The sequence below is a fragment of the Betta splendens genome, chromosome 1, assembly GCF_900634795.4.
Source record: "Betta splendens chromosome 1, fBetSpl5.4, whole genome shotgun sequence".
Taxonomy (NCBI): Eukaryota; Metazoa; Chordata; class Actinopteri; order Anabantiformes; family Osphronemidae; genus Betta; species Betta splendens.
In genome coordinates this window covers 10,853,889-10,871,412 of record NC_040881.3, presented here as the reverse complement: position 1 = coordinate 10,871,412, position 17,524 = coordinate 10,853,889, and the positions used below count along the sequence as shown (strand labels likewise).

At 43.3% G+C, this 17,524-nt stretch overlaps 4 protein-coding genes across 8 annotated transcripts in view; 1 reads left to right on the top strand and 3 right to left on the bottom strand.

Moving 5' to 3' along the window:
* si:dkey-117m1.4 (serine/arginine repetitive matrix protein 1) overlaps positions 1 to 668 on the bottom strand; it is a 14,915-nt gene extending 14,247 nt beyond the window's left edge. For both annotated transcript variants that reach the window (XM_029153054.3, XM_029153062.3), the window contains exon 1: positions 323 to 668. In XM_029153054.3, coding sequence (XP_029008887.1) covers positions 323 to 417 — 95 coding nt within the window. In that variant the 5' untranslated portion in view covers positions 418 to 668. The remainder of the gene's footprint in view (positions 1 to 322) is intronic.
* Positions 669 to 4,578: 3,910 nt separating this feature from the next.
* Positions 4,579 to 9,516, bottom strand: cntf (ciliary neurotrophic factor). Of its 2 annotated transcripts, XM_029162101.2 has the most exons (4): positions 9,395 to 9,516; positions 9,062 to 9,195; positions 7,237 to 7,548; positions 4,579 to 7,153 (listed from the first exon to the last, which is right to left on the bottom strand). In XM_029162101.2, exons 2-4 carry the CDS (start codon positions 9,179 to 9,181, stop codon positions 6,983 to 6,985), a joined length of 603 nt encoding a protein of 200 aa, XP_029017934.1. In that variant the 5' UTR covers positions 9,182 to 9,195; positions 9,395 to 9,516; the 3' UTR covers positions 4,579 to 6,982. The 2 variants fall into 2 exon arrangements, with proteins under 2 accessions (XP_029017934.1, XP_055367082.1); XM_055511107.1 differs by lacking the exon at positions 9,395 to 9,516 and having other exon boundaries at positions 9,062 to 9,378.
* A 1,070-nt stretch (positions 9,517 to 10,586) lies between these two features.
* si:ch211-113e8.11 (uncharacterized) lies at positions 10,587 to 12,008 on the top strand. Its single transcript, XM_029156674.3, has 2 exons — positions 10,587 to 10,916; positions 11,040 to 12,008. The coding sequence occupies exons 1-2, from the start codon at positions 10,825 to 10,827 to the stop codon at positions 11,704 to 11,706; spliced, it is 759 nt and encodes a 252-aa protein (XP_029012507.1). The 5' UTR covers positions 10,587 to 10,824; the 3' UTR covers positions 11,707 to 12,008.
* Positions 11,972 to 17,193, bottom strand: zfp91 (ZFP91 zinc finger protein, atypical E3 ubiquitin ligase). 3 transcript variants are annotated; one of them, XM_029156655.3, is made up of 13 exons: positions 17,099 to 17,193; positions 16,258 to 16,702; positions 15,987 to 16,024; positions 15,698 to 15,814; positions 15,449 to 15,482; positions 15,229 to 15,357; positions 15,060 to 15,152; positions 14,797 to 14,979; positions 14,554 to 14,604; positions 14,352 to 14,430; positions 14,085 to 14,199; positions 13,908 to 14,007; positions 11,972 to 13,795 (listed from the first exon to the last, which is right to left on the bottom strand). In XM_029156655.3, the coding sequence occupies exons 2-13, from the start codon at positions 16,665 to 16,667 to the stop codon at positions 12,796 to 12,798; spliced, it is 2,349 nt and encodes a 782-aa protein (XP_029012488.1). In that variant the 5' UTR covers positions 16,668 to 16,702; positions 17,099 to 17,193; the 3' UTR covers positions 11,972 to 12,795. The 3 variants fall into 3 exon arrangements, with proteins under 3 accessions (XP_029012488.1, XP_040927545.1, XP_029012495.1); XM_041071611.2 differs by lacking the exon at positions 17,099 to 17,193 and adding an exon at positions 16,965 to 17,065; XM_029156662.3 differs by lacking the exon at positions 17,099 to 17,193 and having other exon boundaries at positions 15,229 to 15,339; positions 16,258 to 17,069.
* Between the last annotated feature and the right edge of the window lie 331 nt (positions 17,194 to 17,524).

Below are 17,524 nucleotides of genomic sequence, written 5' to 3'. Positions count from 1 at the left end.
TGTTGTCTGACACACAAGCGCGCGCACATACGAATCCCACTCACGCGCGCACACCTCCTAAGACCCGCTTTAAAAAAAGGGCACCGAATGCTGTACAAAACAAGCCGCCGTGACACAAACAAGCCACTTTATCGCAAACCGTCCCTCCGTTTGACATTTCTCACAGACGAACTTTACGAAAAAGGCATGTTTTACAACTTTAGGTACATCAACAACACCCTACATGCGCGCACACACCCACTAGTCCGCCTGTCACTGCAGAGGAAAGCTCCGCTACCAAACTGTTGTCTACAGTACGTTATGGCTGATTAACCGCCCTCACCCCCGCAGTGGCGCCGTCGCTTTGACGCCTTCTCCATCGCTGTCCAGGCTGTGTGGGTCCCGGTAGTCGAAGAGCGAGCGTACGGTCTCCGCCATGTTCACGCCGCCAGTTGCCGCCGCACCGTTCAGCCTCTCGCTCGTCTCTCCGGCCGCTCGCCTGGCTCAAACCAAGGTTATTCCAGGCGCCGCCACCGCAGAGCGGCGGAGGGGTGCGCGGCGCGCTGCCGCGGCACAGCGGCCCGTAACGATCACCTCGACTCGCACGAAAGTCGACGAATATGTAAAAAACAACGACTGCTGTTTAAATGGCGCCACGGTTGGAGAAAGACGCGAACCGTCGGATCGCTTCTACTGAATGCGGGAAGGACCGTCCCCCCTCTGCGGAGGAATGGACGCGCCCACCGAGCACATGAAAAAAGAAGCCCATCCAATTTCTCGAAGAGTGATTAGGCCAATAATGAGAGGCAAAATGATTGATATAATGTAGTATTACCTTCAGTTTAACGTTCGTCCCTCAAATGATAAAAGAAACAAAATATTTAGGTAAACGTTTACCCTGCTACTGTCTACACGCCCGCACTCACACGTTGTTATTTTATCAACAGGTTAACACAACCCCTTAAGAAAACGAGCGTGCGAGCTGTGTATGTCAATAGACCGACGTGTTTCACCAATTACATCCATTATTTACGCGGTTCTCTGTCTTTATCTTTAAGAGTGTTAAACATAAGATGACAATTAAAGTTTAATGCCTTTAGATAAAGACAAAAATACTGTTTGTAGCTGCTTGTATCCATAATAGTCATAATATATAGTAATAACAGTTCTAACTTTTACAGGGTTAATTGCCTCAAAACATTGAATAATGCATTATTATTTTTTGCTACATTTGCAGCTTTTGGCTATTTGTTTTTATGTTTAATAGTTAATAACATTTATGAACTCATTATTTTCAGCTGTCTTGCTATCCCCCCTCATTTTACTCTTTTTTTTTGTCTTTTACAGCCATTTAAAACACATGAACGGGAGCTAGATCCAATAGCTAACTCCTCTTCCTGTTTTCTGAATGGCTGCCGTTTCATCAAACCTGCTTGTTTAATCTAAATCGTTTGCTAATGCTACTAAACTTTGCACATTGTCTGCCGTAGTTTGTCTGCCCCCCACACACACACACCCATTGCTGGGCCCCGAACATCATGACTGGTCAGTCAGATTTCAGGCCACAGCCCTCTAACATTTACATCAGCCTGTACAAAGATTTATTGCTCATTACCCTATCTAAATATTTTAACAACCTGCATTTGTGCTCCCCAAGACACATTTGACAGAACCAAATAGTGTAAACAACAGGACCTGAACTCAGCCTTATTAGCTAAACCAATATTAGTCAGTATTAAATTCTATTCACATCGGCTTTTCAACTTAGTCAGCAATTTGTCAAAACACCTGGACTATACATGATGTCTAAAACACATTAACTAGAGTAACAATGAAAGGGTTTCTAATCCATCCATCCCACACAGAGTAGGTCAAAATAGTTTGATTAATAATCTCTTCCCCTCTTGTGCAAACTTAATGTTATGATCACTTCTGACTAACCAGCATTACAAAGCTGTAACATTCAAATTAGGTCTGGCATTTGTACTATTTGCATGACAATACTAATAACATAATTGAAAATTTCATCTGTTTTACATCTGCAATGACAGCTGAGACCTTACTTCCACTTTTGTAGACCTAAAATCTGACATGTAGTTACTTTGTAGTTGTTTTGTTTGCGATTGCAAATGGAATAAAATGATTCTGACGTCAATCGCCTGTTTCGGGGTCATAATAGACAGAACACAGTGCTACATGCTACGGCACACGCTCACTGCTACTAGCACGTCATAACACGTCACCTTTTACTGGCGATCAGCGTGAACAAATGACAGGGTTTTGGCAGGTGATAAAATTGTATAGTTAAAATGTGTGACGCAAACAAATTCACCATTAAAAACCAAAAGCACACTTGTTTTAATTTCAAACCGGTGAAAAGTTGCATGTTGCCGTAAGGGAAATCGGTGCGTGTCCCTCTCCCGCTCTGATTCCTACCATTCTTCAAGACACGTGGAGTTTTCGTGGACCATGAGGTCATGACTGCATATTTTTCTGACTTTTCATCATTTTGTTATTTTCATTATATACACAATCAACCAGCAACAACCAATGCGTTTGCATATGTCTATTTTAGTGCCTGACTGTCTGCAATGTCTGCTGCTGTCTGGGCCCTTATTACAAACAATGTTTTATTTTGAACACATTAGAAACAAAAATACCCGAGCAACTGCATCGTGCACCTCAGTGCTGTAAGCCTGGCCTTTGGCTGAACCACCGTCAACCCCTGTTGTTTGCTACACATTTCTCAGAGGATATAAAATGTTCAGTCAGTAAAATGGAAATGAGACAAGCTACTTGACAAAATAGTAAAGTGCAGTTCCTGATGAGGAACATGTAGCAGTCCCCAGGAAGCTGAGAGACGATGCTCAGCTAAGATAAGACGGACGAAGAAGGATGTGAGAGAAAATGTATGGAGATGTGGGAGCTGGTGAATGAGTTGGGTTTAATTGTAATTCTGCTCTGTTTGCATGAGCACACTATCATGAGCCCTTCATCACCCACACCAATACCCCCAATATGGGTGTGTGTGTTCACGTACACAAAAAGATGCAAATGCATACACACCCGTACACACTCACTGGCAGAGCTACACAATTCACATAGACATGCAAGCTGTGCACGTGTACAGCAACACACACAATTATACAGTCTGCACAAACTACACACACACACACACACACATGCACGCACGCACGCACGCACAAGTTCCAATAAAGAACACACACCCTTTTCCACAACACACACACACACACACACACACACACACACACACACACACACACACACACACACACACACACACACACACACACACACACACGCTGCATTCATTTCCCTTTCATTCAGCACAGGCACATATTGTGCTGCTGTAACACACACTGTCTGTGTCACATACACACACCGAAACACACACCATTTGCAGAGCTTGCTCCTAGCTCTCCCCTGCTCACACACACACACACACACACACACACACAAAGACACACACACACACACACACACACACACACACCCACACACACACACACACACACACACACACGCACACACACACACACACACACACACACACACACACACACACACACACACCACTTTCCCTCCCTCCCCCTCTTTCTCTGTTAGAGACACACACACACACACACACACACTTTACACACCAGCATACACACACAAAGTCACACAAGTGCACGCACATTCCCTCCTACGCAGGCACGCGCACACGCTCACGTGCACATCTTCCTCACGCACCCCTCCCCCACCCGCTCTGTCTCTCTGTCTGTCTCTCTCTCTCTCTCTCTCTCTCACACACACACACAGACACACACACACACACACACACACACACACACTCACGTCCTCTCCCTTTCACTCTTTCACTCATTCACTCGCTCACTTTCTCTCTCTCTCTCTCTCTCTCTCTCTCTCTCTCGCTCTCTCTTTCACACACACACACACACACACAAATGCATACACAACCCCCCTTTTCACAGCAACACACACACACACACAGACACACACACACACACACACACATACACACACACGCACACACACACGCACACACACACACACACACACACACACACACACACACACACACACACACACACACACACACACACATTCTGTCTCTCCCCTCCCTCTCCGTCTCTCTCACACATACACATTCTCTCTCTTTCCTGCCCTCTCTCCCCTTCTCTTTTTTCATCTCTGTCTCTCAGTCACACATTTACCCACATACACACAAGTGCGCAAGCAGACAGACACATGCGCACAAGCACACACTGAGAAACACACACCCATTTTCTCTCTCAGTCTCTTTCTCCCTCTCCCTGTAACACACACACACGCACACACACGCACACACACACACCTCCCCCCTCTTCCACAGGCATCCTGGCTGCCACTCCTTCCCTAACAACCACACATACAAACGAAAAGATGCACACACACATGCACATGTATGTTAACACAAATGCGTGCACAGATACTGTACACACACCCTTTTAAACACACATCCTGTCTGTACTTACAAAAAAACACTAACACACACACAGACACACAATCCAATAAAACATCCCCATGCACAAAAAGAACATTTTGAATCAGTCTATTTATTTCAACATATATGGAAATTAAGAATAAACAAGGTTTTACATCACTGCAAAGTTTGATAAAGAAAACATAGAGTTGTATATTACTTTAAACAAAGTTTTATAATCATTGTTTTATAACATTGTTGTAAGTTTTCCCTATTAAATACATAAATCCCAGTGGGCAAACTGACACTGAAGCCAATGTGTCATTCAGTCCAAATAAATTATATGTATACAGCGCCAACAAACGTTGAGGCACTTAACAAAGGAAGGTTTGAATCCAATGAAGAAAACCCAACAAATGCTTTTCCAGTTATAAATCAGGACAGTGATATAATGCCAGTCTACACTGAAACTGTTTTAAACCCATGTACAATGTCAAAAATGTGTGTTCAAATTAATTTTTTTATTAAAAATAAAATCAGTAAAGGAAAAAATCCAAGCTTGCAGTGTCCGTACGTACAGTATAGCAGCTCTGAGACCAGTGTTTACACCAATCATTAGATCAGGAACAAAGATTAAGTTCAGGTCAGTAGAAAAGCGTCAGCAAACAGGTGGATGTTGGTCTGACGCTGAAGCCAGAGACGTGTTTAGCAGCATGTTGCAGTGCCTGTCTCACCTCAATGCACAATATGCTACACAAACCTGCAACACCTCAGAGCTGAAAAGTAAAGTGACAAATAATGCTGATGATAAATGGCTTCTTTAAGTCATTTTTTGTTTTTCGAGGAGTGCCAAAAATTCATTTTTCCCAGGTTGTAAAACATGTTTGCTTGCTGACAGTTTATCAATGTAAAGTTGACAAGGTGACAAACACTCTGCTCAACCGAAAACAACAAAGTAGGAGGTCAGGTACATATGAGTAAAGTCAAAATCCAAAGACAGTCTGTTCACTCCAACCAGTGAGATAACTCCGTCTCAGGTCAAATTAAAGGCCAGAGAACAAAAAAATGAAGCTACATTTCAAGGACAGGAATAAATGCGGAGTAAAAAATGAAACAATTGGAAAATAAATTAAAAAGATTTAATAACCTTTTATTAAGTTGTGTTAATGAAATTAGAATAACAAATAATAATCTGGACTTCCAGGCTTGTGTTTTATTCAAAGGACATATTTTATTATTATATATTTTTTTTTATTTATTTAATGTGTAAATAGAACATACATCATCTCCACCAATAAATGAAGTTTTTTGGAGGTTCCAATTTGCTGTTCTTAAACTGAAGCCAAGTACCTGCAAATGAACCAGCTCTGAGCCAGAAAACCACTTAGAATAACAATAAATAACAGTACAGAGGATGATATAAAGAGGAGTAGACTAGAGAAAACACATCCAAACTCAACAACAGCATAGGATGGTTATTTACATTCAGTATTTAGCACAGCTCATAGCACAACAACAGTTGTATAGAAAAAGTAACATTTGTATAGAAAGTAAGCTATTTTATCAATAGTCAAATATGTCTAAAAGTTAATAATCACATGACTAAATAGCACGTTTTCATTCAGTAACTCTCCAGAGCTCAAATATCAAACAGGGTCAAGACTCACAGTGAGCCTACATCTTAAATAATAATAATAATAATAATAATAATATAATAAATATAATATAATAAATAATAAACGTATCCACTTAAATCCACTTAAAATCTAAAGACACACCTTTTCTATGCACATGATATTTCCACTAGACTTGTATCTGGACTAGATTATTATTGATGTTGCATCTCAGTCAAACTTTCAGACATGGTTGTACATGATTTACGGTACTAAAAAAGTGCCCAAAAACATTACGAAAAAATACAATTAATAAAGAAAGAAATTAATTTATACATGTAATAGCACTTTTTAAACCCTAGAGGGGGATGTTTCACATATATTTATTCCTAACATACACAACATCCCCTGGTAATAATGTGCTTGGAATGATTTATAGCTACAGCATTCAACACATCACAAGTCAGAACTACAGTTCAGTGATGGCGTGAATTCAAATGTTCTCATTTTCATCTGAACGTTCCCCTTGGCTGCAGGGGATCCTGGCAGTGCATATATCTTAAAAATAACTTCAGCCGTATCAAAAATATAATGAATTCATGAGGGAGCGAGTATGATTGTAGGTGTTAGCAGAGACAGAATGTCTTCATATTGGTATGTTTTTTTATAGATGTTATACTGAAAGGGAAGAATAAGAAAGAAAGAAAGAAAGAAAGAAAGAAAGAAAGAAAGAAAGAAAGAAAGAAAGAAAGAAAGAAAGAAAGAAAGAAAGAAAGAAAGAAAGAAAGAAAGAAAGAAATCAATCAATCAATCAATCAATCAATCAATCAATCAATCAATCAATCAATCAATCAATCAAGACCAGCCTCTCTCTCTCTGACTTCTCATTATTTTTCTGCACACTTCACCTCCGAGCGCTTCTAGCGCTCCTGGTTCGCGGGATCCTTGCCCGTGGCTTTGCTTCTGTTGCAGACACAGACAGCTCCTGCAGGGTGGTGCTGGCCGTCTTGGCCCAGTACTCCACCTCGTGGAAGACCCGGTAAACCCAAAGCTTGAGTTCAAACAGACTTTTTACCTGCAGGCAAGAAAGGGGAGATGAATCCCAGTCAGCTCTTTGACAATCACAGTAAGACCAGTGATGACGTCATCAGCACCCACCTCCACACCCAAGTCAGGAGTAGAGACTGTTTTGCCATCTGCAGCTCTGAGGAGTTCTCCAGTGCTATCTATGAGATACGAGAGTCGGTCCTTAACCGTGTTCCTCTGGGTCTCATACTCGCCCTTCTTCCCACTACCGAACTCCTCTTCCTCCCTGGCTGCGGCCCTCTCCAGCAAACTGCGACACTGCAGCAGCGCCGAGTGGAGGCGCCAGAGCTTGTCCCTGTCATCCAGCTGGGAGGACTGGGGAGGGACGGAAACCAGGTGACCGTCGGCCACTGTCAGGTCTTTGGTAAAACTCTCCTTCTTTCTCTTGGGAGACGAAGACGGTAAACAAACAGAGGTGAAATTTGTGTCAGCATCTGTGGTGAAAATGAGGCTGAGGTGGAGTGAATACATGGAGAATAAAATCATGTTTTCTATTCGGAAGCCACACTGATGTCATAGAGTTTGGAACAGAACTGAAAGTCAATGAGGAAACAAGAAATCTCCACCAACAGGACAGGAATTTCCTCCAGTTTGCCAGAGGGACAAATTCTTTACTGTATGAAAGTAAAGGCAAAACCTTTTCATCATCAAATATAATTATAGACATTTTGGAACAGCCTCATTAAACCATTAGACACAGATAGGTCCTTATATGCTTATCATTAAAAATAAAGAACTTTGACCAACACCTGAACTCTCTGAGCTCATCTACTGTAAACAGGATGTTCAGATCACTAGCACTTGTGTGAGCACTGAGTTCCAGAGGCTACTTGTGGTGTTGAAACCTGCATGGAATTAGTAAAAAAAACTAACAGAGCGACTGCATGTGACCTGCAGGCTCTACATAGTCAGGGAGAAGGTTACTAGACAGAGCTCACACTGCAATGGAAATGATTTAGGCAGTTACTGGCACCGCAGGAAGTAATAATGGATCCAGAAACAATATTTCATGGATCACTGTGAATTATGATGACACGGAAAAGCTTTAAACGCGATTTAGGAGCCATCTAAAGGTTGAGACGAATGTTTTCTAATCTGATGAATAGTCACAGCCTGCATGGAAAAATAATACCTCAGCTAAATAATTCTCAGTCTGCATGAGATTTATTGAGCTAAATAAACACTTGAGACGAGAAACAAATGTATAAATTCCTGCATGAAAGACTGAGACATTTTATACTGAGTTCAATAGATCTCCTGTGGAGCTCAAGGGCCTCAGCTAGAGCCAAAACTACACCCACAATCTAATAAGCGTGCACACAAAACTATGTCAGGAATACATGCAAGTACAGTACATGAAGGTTAGTGGAGAAAGGGTCCAAAGTGAAGGAAGCTGTAGGCCGAGCCGCTCCCTGGATTCACATGAAACATGGCAGCAAACCAAGACGATTTATTAATCAGCAGCTCTCACACCTTGAAGCAAAGAGATGGAGGCTTCGTGCTCATGCAGCAACGAGCTTGTGCCAGGAAAATGCCCTCCTCTTGTCATTCCAACCGAGTCCCCCCCCCCCCCCCCACACACACACACACACACACACAAGCACACACTACTCTGCATTCCTACCCCCTGCTGTGCACGCACACACACTCACATCCTTTCTCTGCCTCTTATCTGGGTGTTGCACACATAAGTTAATTCTTTCTTGCTCGCTCTCTCCTCTCCCACACACCCACACACACACACACACACGCACACACACTACAATCTATTAATTTTCCATTTACCATGGCCTAGTTCTCTGTCTCCCTCACGCCTTCACACACTAACATGAGCTCACGCCGTGTTCTGGTGGCAGGTTGTTGCCAGTGGAAACGAGAAATAAGTTCCACTACTCACATAAAGTTCCAGTAAGACGGAGCACTCGTGGTGCAGCAGCTGGGCCACTGCAGCAGCCCGCCCTGGCGTGGTCCGGCTCCGATCCGAGCCTGCGCTCCGGCTAGTCGGCTTGTGTGCCATTGGACCTCGGGCTCCTAATAGGAAGGGAGACAGTAAGCGTACAGTGGAGCGAGCCCTGGGTTCTAATAGCGCCGGCCTCATCCAAGCTCCGGATTCCTGATCGGTTCACTCACTCCACTGCCCTCCCCCTTCCCTGAAACCCAGTCGCGCTGCGTTCATTCGAACCCGATCACGTCCGTTCTGTGAAGTGCCAGTAAGTTTCTGTCTACTTACTGTCCGTGACGCCACCGAGCCGCGGCCAACTCTCCGCTCTTCCTCCGGGGGAACCTGATGCCAGGCACCAGGAATTGCATGGACGCGCTGGCGCGGAGGGAGGAGCGCAGGAGGAGGGAGCTCATTCACTTATTTATGAGCGTGCGCTTATCTGATTTACTGGTAGTGACAAAGCCCAGGCGAGCTAAATTTAAGCGGTGCACGGCAAACGGTGCCTCGTTAGAATAAATAACACGAGCAAACAGCTGTTTCACCTGTTGTGCCTTCGGTATTTGTTTTGGTCACTTTACCGCACGGCTGTGTGATGTTGAGTTCTGTAAATTGTACTTGATCAAACTAGTTGGCTACACATGATGCATACCGATAAAATGATCAGAATACAAAGTTATTCACAGATTTTATGCTGCTAAATCGGGATTATTATTTTAAGGGTTTAAATTATATTTCCAATGCGGAACATTTGTACTCTAATTATAAGGCTTTTGCTAAACTGTTGTAAACATCACCATCCCTACAAATAAAAGAATATAGCAATTTGATTTGAGGGATAATAACAGTGGTAATAATGGAAATAAAATGAACGAATTAAAGACCTTTCTCCGTGACTGACATTTTGGTTGTTTCAGCAGGAGACAAAACAAGTGTAACTAATGACGTTAATTTGTTCCTCTTACTCTGCCAGGAAGTGACACATGGCACAGAAAAGAATTCAGCTGCTTCAAATAGTCTAGGCTATGATTTATACCGTACACTAGTGAGTGATCTTTCTGGACAAATGTGGATTTTGTTACAATAAACAGAGCAATTAAGAATGTGTGATTTGACTTAAGACACAAAATAAAAGCAACATCAAACAATCGGATAAATATTAACCGAGGCTATTTAATATAAATTGCAGTAACGCATCTTTTTTTATCAGTACCGCATTAAGAACGAGTTGTTGTAAAGATGGGTACTTATTAAATAGACTAAACATTACTGTATGTTCACACTGCATTATTCTAACTTCCAGCTTAAACTGAATAAAAAACCCAGTGAAAGAGTTGACTTGTATAAATAAGTTGTGTAAGAAACACATTTCTGAAAATCATTGGGTGTGCCATGTGAAGGTTTGGAAACGTGTGTTGTCCATAGTTAAAGATAGAGCGAATATTAATTGCAGTACTCCACCGGTCCTTTAGGTGTCAGTGTGGGCTGCCGAGAGTCGACAAGGAGCTGTGGATAAACGTCAACAGGAAATATCAATGAAAACCAAACTGGTTGTATTTATTAATTAATGCTTTACTATTCTCGGTGGTATTACTTGAATAACCTCGACAGTTATTTTGAATTTAGTCTAATTTAATTATAATAATTTACGGATAGCATTATTGCGTTTAAATACTGATCACGAGCTAAGAGGCTAACTAGCCTAGCTTCAGCTAAAAGACATGAACTCTCTGGTTGGCTACGGTGTGTCCTCTGAGTCTGACAGTGATGGTGATGATGATGATGTATCTGAGGTGACCAACGCTGGAGTCAGGTGAGAAAGTAAAATGGTGGTAGTTTAAAAGCCTATGAACCTTTGGTTCCCTGATCCCAACGTGGTTGTTTTAAAGAAATCTGTGAAACGACTTGTTTACATTTAGCTTCTGATCTTTTCAAGTTCCCTGAAAGAGTCGGGTGATGAGGGGACAGCTGTCAACAAAACCCGCAACCTTTTAGAGTCTGGTTCTGCTTCCAGTGAGTCCGGCAGTGAATCTGACCCAGAGGAGCCAGTCCTGGACCAGCGTTCATTACCATCACATTCCCAAACTACAGCCTGCCAGTTCACTCTGACTCCAGCCTCCCTGGGCTCCGCCACCTCTAATAAACTGCCTCCTCCTCGTCTGCACGCCTGCTCTGACAGCAGTGTGTTTACCAACCCATTCAAAGCTCAGGCGGACCAGAAGCTCAACGCCTTGCAGAAACACGTCCCCCTCACGATGCAGGCAAAGCCCTCCCAGATAGGAGGCAAAAGGGTATGCGTGTCATACAGGAAAGACAGAAGGTGCAGGTTCGGGATCAAATGCAAGTTTGCTCATGACAGTGACCTTCAGACCCCCACCGCTCCCACTGACTGTCATCCACCTGTGATTGATGAGGCTCCAGTATCAGAAAATGCTGAGTCCCACACACACGGCTCAGGCGGGGGACGATCCCAGTCATCAACAACAGTAGAAGAGCAGCAAGTGAAGAGGAGAGTTGGACTTAGCAATACCTTGATTCCTCCCAAACGAGCTATGAAGCAGTACGCCATGCAAAGGGACAGAGAGCGCATAAATATGCCCTGATGGGTCTTTCATGAGCTATTAGACTGTGCTGTCATTAAGCAATAGCATGTAGTGGGGTGACAAATGTAATCTCACTGTGTGCATGTAGGAGCTGTTCATAGAAGGTTCAATTTCTAGCTTACGTATGTAAGCACCCCCCACCACCACCACACACTGAAGTGTGTACAGGAGGAGCTGGGGAGTAAAACACCCACTGAACCACAGCTCCTCCAGATATATAGAAATATCGTTTTGTTTTGTTCCTAAAAGGCAATAAAGTCACAGGTAAATGTTAAGACATTTATTTACATTATATAAATGAACAGTTTTTGGTGTTTTCTCTATCACACATCCTATAACACAAACCAGTGGGCTGCTGATTTAGTACATTACAAATCATTAGGTGACTAAAACCTTTGTGACTGTGCTTGCTGTTATTTAAAGAATCTTTTGACTGTTTTAATACTATTTTAGTAAATAGTACAAAAACATATATGCATTATTATAATTTTCTTTAATTAAGCCTATATAGCTAAGGAAATATAGTTCAAAACAGGTTTAATGATACTGTCAAAATATTAACAGGTCAGTGAAACACCCTCACCTGTTTGTCATTTAACTGTTGCTAAATAAATGTTTTACCAGTTTTGGACAATTAATGATAAAAGCGTCTGTCTAATTATCTCACCCCACACAAACCGGGGCCTTTTTATAGCTCTCTAATGCGAGTTCTGATTTTTAAATGTATTATATAAATTAAATTGATTCATTCAAGTAGGAACTATATCAATGCCACACACCTGGCATATGATGTGCTATATATTACTAAGAGGTATGCTATATTATTGCATAATAGCAACAGCTTTGCAACACAACCTCAGCATCAATACACATACTCACATAAAAGGCTAGTTAAGTTCACAGGACTGTTATGTACAAAGGCAACAACAAACAGACACAAACATATTTTCCCTGATACACGTCATCTAAAAAGCTACCAAATGTGACTATGAGTGAACAGTACATAATATATTGGTGATCCTACATTTACTTCAATCATCTCATACAGTACAGGTCACTGATGATGTTATCATCGCCACCATTCTTGTGTTACACAGGAGCCTGCTGGACACGTCTTTCAGTGCTGTCAGCCAGAACTTCCCCTTGTCCCGACTGTTCCCAGACTACACCGTCTTCTCTCACAGCTTCTGTCTGCTGGAGGGAGTTGACTGACTGGGAGGAGGAAGTGAGCACCGGACTATCTAGAATATAAGTGTCCCCATTTGTGTTGGTTGGATCCTGGGACTGGGCATGAGCTGTAGACAGGAGAGGAGGGCTTGGAGTGGCTGTTTGTAGGGTCTGAAGATGCTGTGAGCTTGCTAGTATAGGGATCTGCTGAATGTGGGTCTGGGGCTGGTTGACTGACTGGAAAGTCATTTGTAGGATTTGTGCCTGTCCCTGGTTCTGCTCTTGGGAGGAAAAGGACTGAAGAGGCTGGAGCTGGTGTTGGGTCACCACTGAGCTGGAATGGAGGGTCAGTTGTTGAATTTGGGACTGCTGTGGCTGCTGAGCAGTCTGTACAAACTGGACGGGCATCTGCAGCTGCAGGTGAGTCTGCTGCTGGTTGTCAGCAGGAGAAGGTGGGTCAATGGGGGACAGGGCAATTGTCACTGGCACCTGCATAGTATGAAGGCTCTGGTCTTGTCCTAGTAAAACCACTTGGTGACTGACTTGCTGCGTTAAATGGCCCATCTGGGACACCTGGGCCACTTGCTGCCCCATTTGCCCTTCTTGGCTCAGCTGGTCCATCTGGCCTTCCTGCCCTACTTGGCTCATGTCTAGGTTTGTAACCTCTGCTTGCATGGGGTTTCCTGGCAGCTCTAACAAGGAGGCAGGGGTTGTGATGAGTGCCCCAGCATTGGCTGCGAGTGCCTCAGCGATTAGCACCTCAGGGTGACTCTTGGCCTTATGGGCCACCACACAATCCTTCTTTTCAAACTTCTTGCCACAAATGGAGCAAGAAAACTGATAAGTGGCATCAGCATCATGCTTCTTCATATGCCAATTGAGAGACGCCTTCTGGCGACAGGTAAAGCCACAGATCTCACACCTAGTGGTAGATTCAGAAAATAGGTGTGGGGAAATGTTCATCAGTGAAACTGTCAGAATGTGCAAATGTTTGTAGTATTAGAGAAACAAAGTGTAAAAAGGGAGGTACTAACTGTAGAGGTTTCTCTCCTGTATGGATCATGCGATGCACAGCCAAGTTGTGGGAGCTCTTAAAGGCACGAGCACAAAACTCACAGATGTAATCCCTCTGATCTGTAATAAAAGTGTCAAATATATTTGTGTCCTCCATATTTAGTCCATACAATATTGTGTGCGTTGTATGTGTGTACCTGTGTGGTGCTTTGCATGACGCAGCAGCTGCTTCTGTAGGCGGAAAAGCCTTCCACATGATGGATGAGGACAAACATACTTCTTCTTGAGCAAATGCTGGTACTTTATATGATGCTAGTGGGTAGAAAACACAGAACAGGTAACAGGGTAAAACGGTTTGAAGGCTAAAAAACAGCCAGTGTATAAAGGTTATAATTATATATTGCAACACATATATTGCAACACAAAGTTTTACTGTGAAAAGTTACGTGATAGCAGAGAGTTACCTGTAGGTAACGTGGATGAGCCAAGACAGTCCCACATCCTTCCATTTCACAGCGCACATATTGTACTGGAGGCTTCTTCCTGTGTAGGAGCAGCAAACAAAACGTCCATGTAATGGCACAACCCTGAAAGCAATTACTGATGGTCCAAGACATTATATTGTTAACTTCAGCTTATCAAGGCTATTGTTCAGGTTCTTCAGACCTTCTCTTTGGCAACCGTGGAGTTTTGTCATCTTTTTTCCGCCGTCCTCTCCTGAGAAAGGAAAATAAAAACATAAATCATTGCATTATGAATGAAAAGCCTGTCTTCATATGCACATCCATTACACATCTAGAATAAAGCTATTATAAAATGATCATTGGTTTGTCAATAAAAAGAGTAAAGGGTACAGTTTTGTGAAGTTGAAGAGATGTAAGATTTTCTACTTCTAAAAATATTGCTTACTTTCTGGGTCCATCTGGGTCCTCCACAACTTCTTCTAGCTTTACTTCCTCTTCCACACTCTCCAAGCTGTCGGTTCCTTCTATCTTTATCTCAGTGGTGTCTTTCTCTTTTTTAGGTGCCTTCTCCTTGTCTTTCTTCTCTTTCTGTCTTGGAGGAGCTCTGCGCTTTGGTTTCGGAACTTCCCTAAGAAGAAAATATCCAGTTACTTAACAAAAATGTGGTTGTTAAATCCAATTGGGTCCAAATCAGACACAAAAACGCACCTTTCACCCTTCGGGTCATAGCTTTCATCATTTAGGTCATCTCTAAATGGAACATCTTCATCACTGCTGAGGCCCTCTTCCTCTTCCACACCACTGAATGAAGAAACAAGAGATCACTCAATTTTACTCTGTGTGTCAGGCAAAGTGCAGCACCTGACATTGGGCGTACCTCTGATTCTGTGGCTGGTAGTTGGGGTCCTTCGGGTCATCCTGAAATGGAGGGTCCTCATCATCCAATACTGTTTTAGCAGTCTTTTTGTTTTCTTCCTCTTTCTTTTTACTGAGACAGTGCAAAACACTTATCAAAACACAATAAAAACTCCTCAGACACAGTACGATCCACAATCAGATTTAACTTTGTAAATCACAGTTAAGTAGAAGATACTCACATCTCACACTTCTCTTTATCATTTACGTCTGCTTCTGTATAACAAAGAGAGATTGAAAAAAGAGTCAGTCTTAATCAGTAGAAGCTTGGAAAATGACTGTATAAAACAAACATTTCATTGGTTTTTGGTGAATTTCTAGAACCAGCAGCCACAAGCAACACAAGGTTAATTATGTCTAGATGATTCAGAACGTTTATTAAAAAGTTCACCCGCTAAACCCAAGCAGCTCATTGTCAACAGGTTGCTCACCAGCTGGATTCTCCATTCCAGGTTCCGTCTTGCACACGGGTTTGGCGGAGCCGCGGACGGTCCTGCCCGACGGGGGCTTGGCTCGAGTCTGGGCCGGGGTGCGTCTGGAGCTGGGAGCTGGAGAGAGGGAGCAGAAGCACGAGAGTAAACGTGCTGTGTGCCACGACAGAAGGACACAAACCAGTTGTGCGAAAGGCACAATCCCCTCGTTTGCACCTACACAACCGCCCTGCGTTTGCGTGAAGCAAAAGATTGACCTTAAACTTAGTGATATGGGTTCTTTGCTTACCTTGAGCATCTGTGGCAGGTTTTTTTGGGTCCTCTGAGCTGCAGAAAGAAGGAGAAAAACGCTGAAAACTGAAATGTTCTCCAGGCAACACTGTGTGATCACCTGCACGACAATGTATTTAAAATGTACTAGGTGAATGCAGGGCACGTTGTGGACTCAGGTAAGTTTCACCCCACCCTCCCCACGCAGAGCTGCAGAGGGGACGAGCTCCACTGAAGGCGTGCTGCAGAACAAACACACGGGCTCGACAGAAATAAAGCAACAAACTCACTCTGTGCCTTGAGGGCTGTCACCTGCGACCCCCTCTTCAGCGGAGGCTGAAGCCGCAGAGTCGGAATTTTTCTTCCGCTTGGAGTTGGAAACTTTCCTCCGCTTGGCCGCACCGGTGTCCGGGCTCGGTTCGCCTTCGTCGTCGTCCTCGTCGCTCTTCGTGTCCTTGAGCCAGGCCGGTACCGCCCTCGTTGACCTGTCTCTCAAAACCCGTCCAGAGTTCTGCGGGCTCGCAGCCCCGTTAATGTCTGAGGCAGAGACGGCGGACCTCCGGCCACCCGCCGCCCGCTCTCGGAGCCCCCTGCGCGGCGTGACGGCCGTACTGGTGGCCGGGGTCTGAGCCGCGGCCTTGTCCTGCGCCGGCTCTTCACCTTTATTTACATCCCCGATTCGGTCACCGGCCGGTTCCATAACCGCGAGGACACTCGGGCCTGGTTACAATTGCGCTTAAAGTCAAGCAGGCTTACCGTTAAATGCAAGTCGACGACAGGCGAACCACATCTGGTTTAAAGACGTTTTGATTGCAAGCGGCCTTTATCGAACAGTGGGACATTTTCTGTGAATGCGTTAGGTTCGTCGCAAATAAAACACATATATTTATTGATTATAAATTGAAAACTTTTCTTAATTATCTATTCAGCAATAAACCTATATAATTTTAAAGAAGCAGACACTGTTTTCGCGTTCTTAAAGCTATAGTAAACCTACTTATTTGCCCGGGCCTGGAGCACAACCATTTTGTGCTCTTTGTTACGTCTCCTTTAAGCCAAATATAAACCGAGTTTACGTTCCGCAGCGGCAACGCATTTCAGCTGAATGTACAATCATCTGGATCTCCCTACCTGCGCCTTTCGCAGACCGAGTCGGCCTAGCCGCATTGTTTGGAAATCTGCGATGACAGCAATTGCGACAGCAAAAGACAGCGCGCATACGGCTGAGCCTGTCGAGGCACCATGGGAACTGTAGTACAAGTCAGAGCAAAGACGCGTTTATTGTTTGTAGTTTTTGTCCGTTCAAGATAGAGATGCAAAATTATGTGTGAAATTGGAATTTTACTTGAATCACATAAAAAATAATAAGTAATAAAAAATAATATAACTTTAGGGATTTTTGGTGTACGCTGTATTATTCTCTAATCTACACAAATGTGTCCTCTGTTGTAAAAAAGAGGTTTATATTTGCTTACAGGTCATCTTGGATGTAAAATCATATAAATGTATGATATTCTAGTAATACTGTGGAGCTAACATGGCTGCCATTGAACGCTT

What these genes read in the sequence shown, in the direction of transcription:
- cntf (XM_055511107.1), bottom strand. Translation starts at nt 9,262, where the DNA reads ATGAGGCCGGCGCTATTAGAACCCAGGGCTCGCTCCACTGTACGCTTA. An exon ending in CCGTCTTACTGGAACTTTAT is followed by an intron (nt 7,549 to 9,061) that starts GTGAGTAGTGGA and finishes TCGTCTCCCAAG; the next exon opens with AGAAAGAAGGAGAGTTTTAC. An exon ending in CTCCTGACTTGGGTGTGGAG is followed by an intron (nt 7,154 to 7,236) that starts GTGGGTGCTGAT and finishes TCTTGCCTGCAG; the next exon opens with GTAAAAAGTCTGTTTGAACT.
- si:ch211-113e8.11 (XM_029156674.3), top strand. Translation starts at nt 10,825, where the DNA reads ATGAACTCTCTGGTTGGCTACGGTGTGTCCTCTGAGTCTGACAGTGAT. An exon ending in GTGACCAACGCTGGAGTCAG is followed by an intron (nt 10,917 to 11,039) that starts GTGAGAAAGTAA and finishes GATCTTTTCAAG; the next exon opens with TTCCCTGAAAGAGTCGGGTG.
- zfp91 (XM_029156655.3), bottom strand. Translation starts at nt 16,667, where the DNA reads ATGGAACCGGCCGGTGACCGAATCGGGGATGTAAATAAAGGTGAAGAG. An exon ending in TCATGCAAAGCACCACACAG is followed by an intron (nt 14,008 to 14,084) that starts GTACACACATAC and finishes CTTTTATTACAG; the next exon opens with ATCAGAGGGATTACATCTGT. An exon ending in ACAGGAGAGAAACCTCTACA is followed by an intron (nt 13,796 to 13,907) that starts GTTAGTACCTCC and finishes ATCTACCACTAG; the next exon opens with GTGTGAGATCTGTGGCTTTA.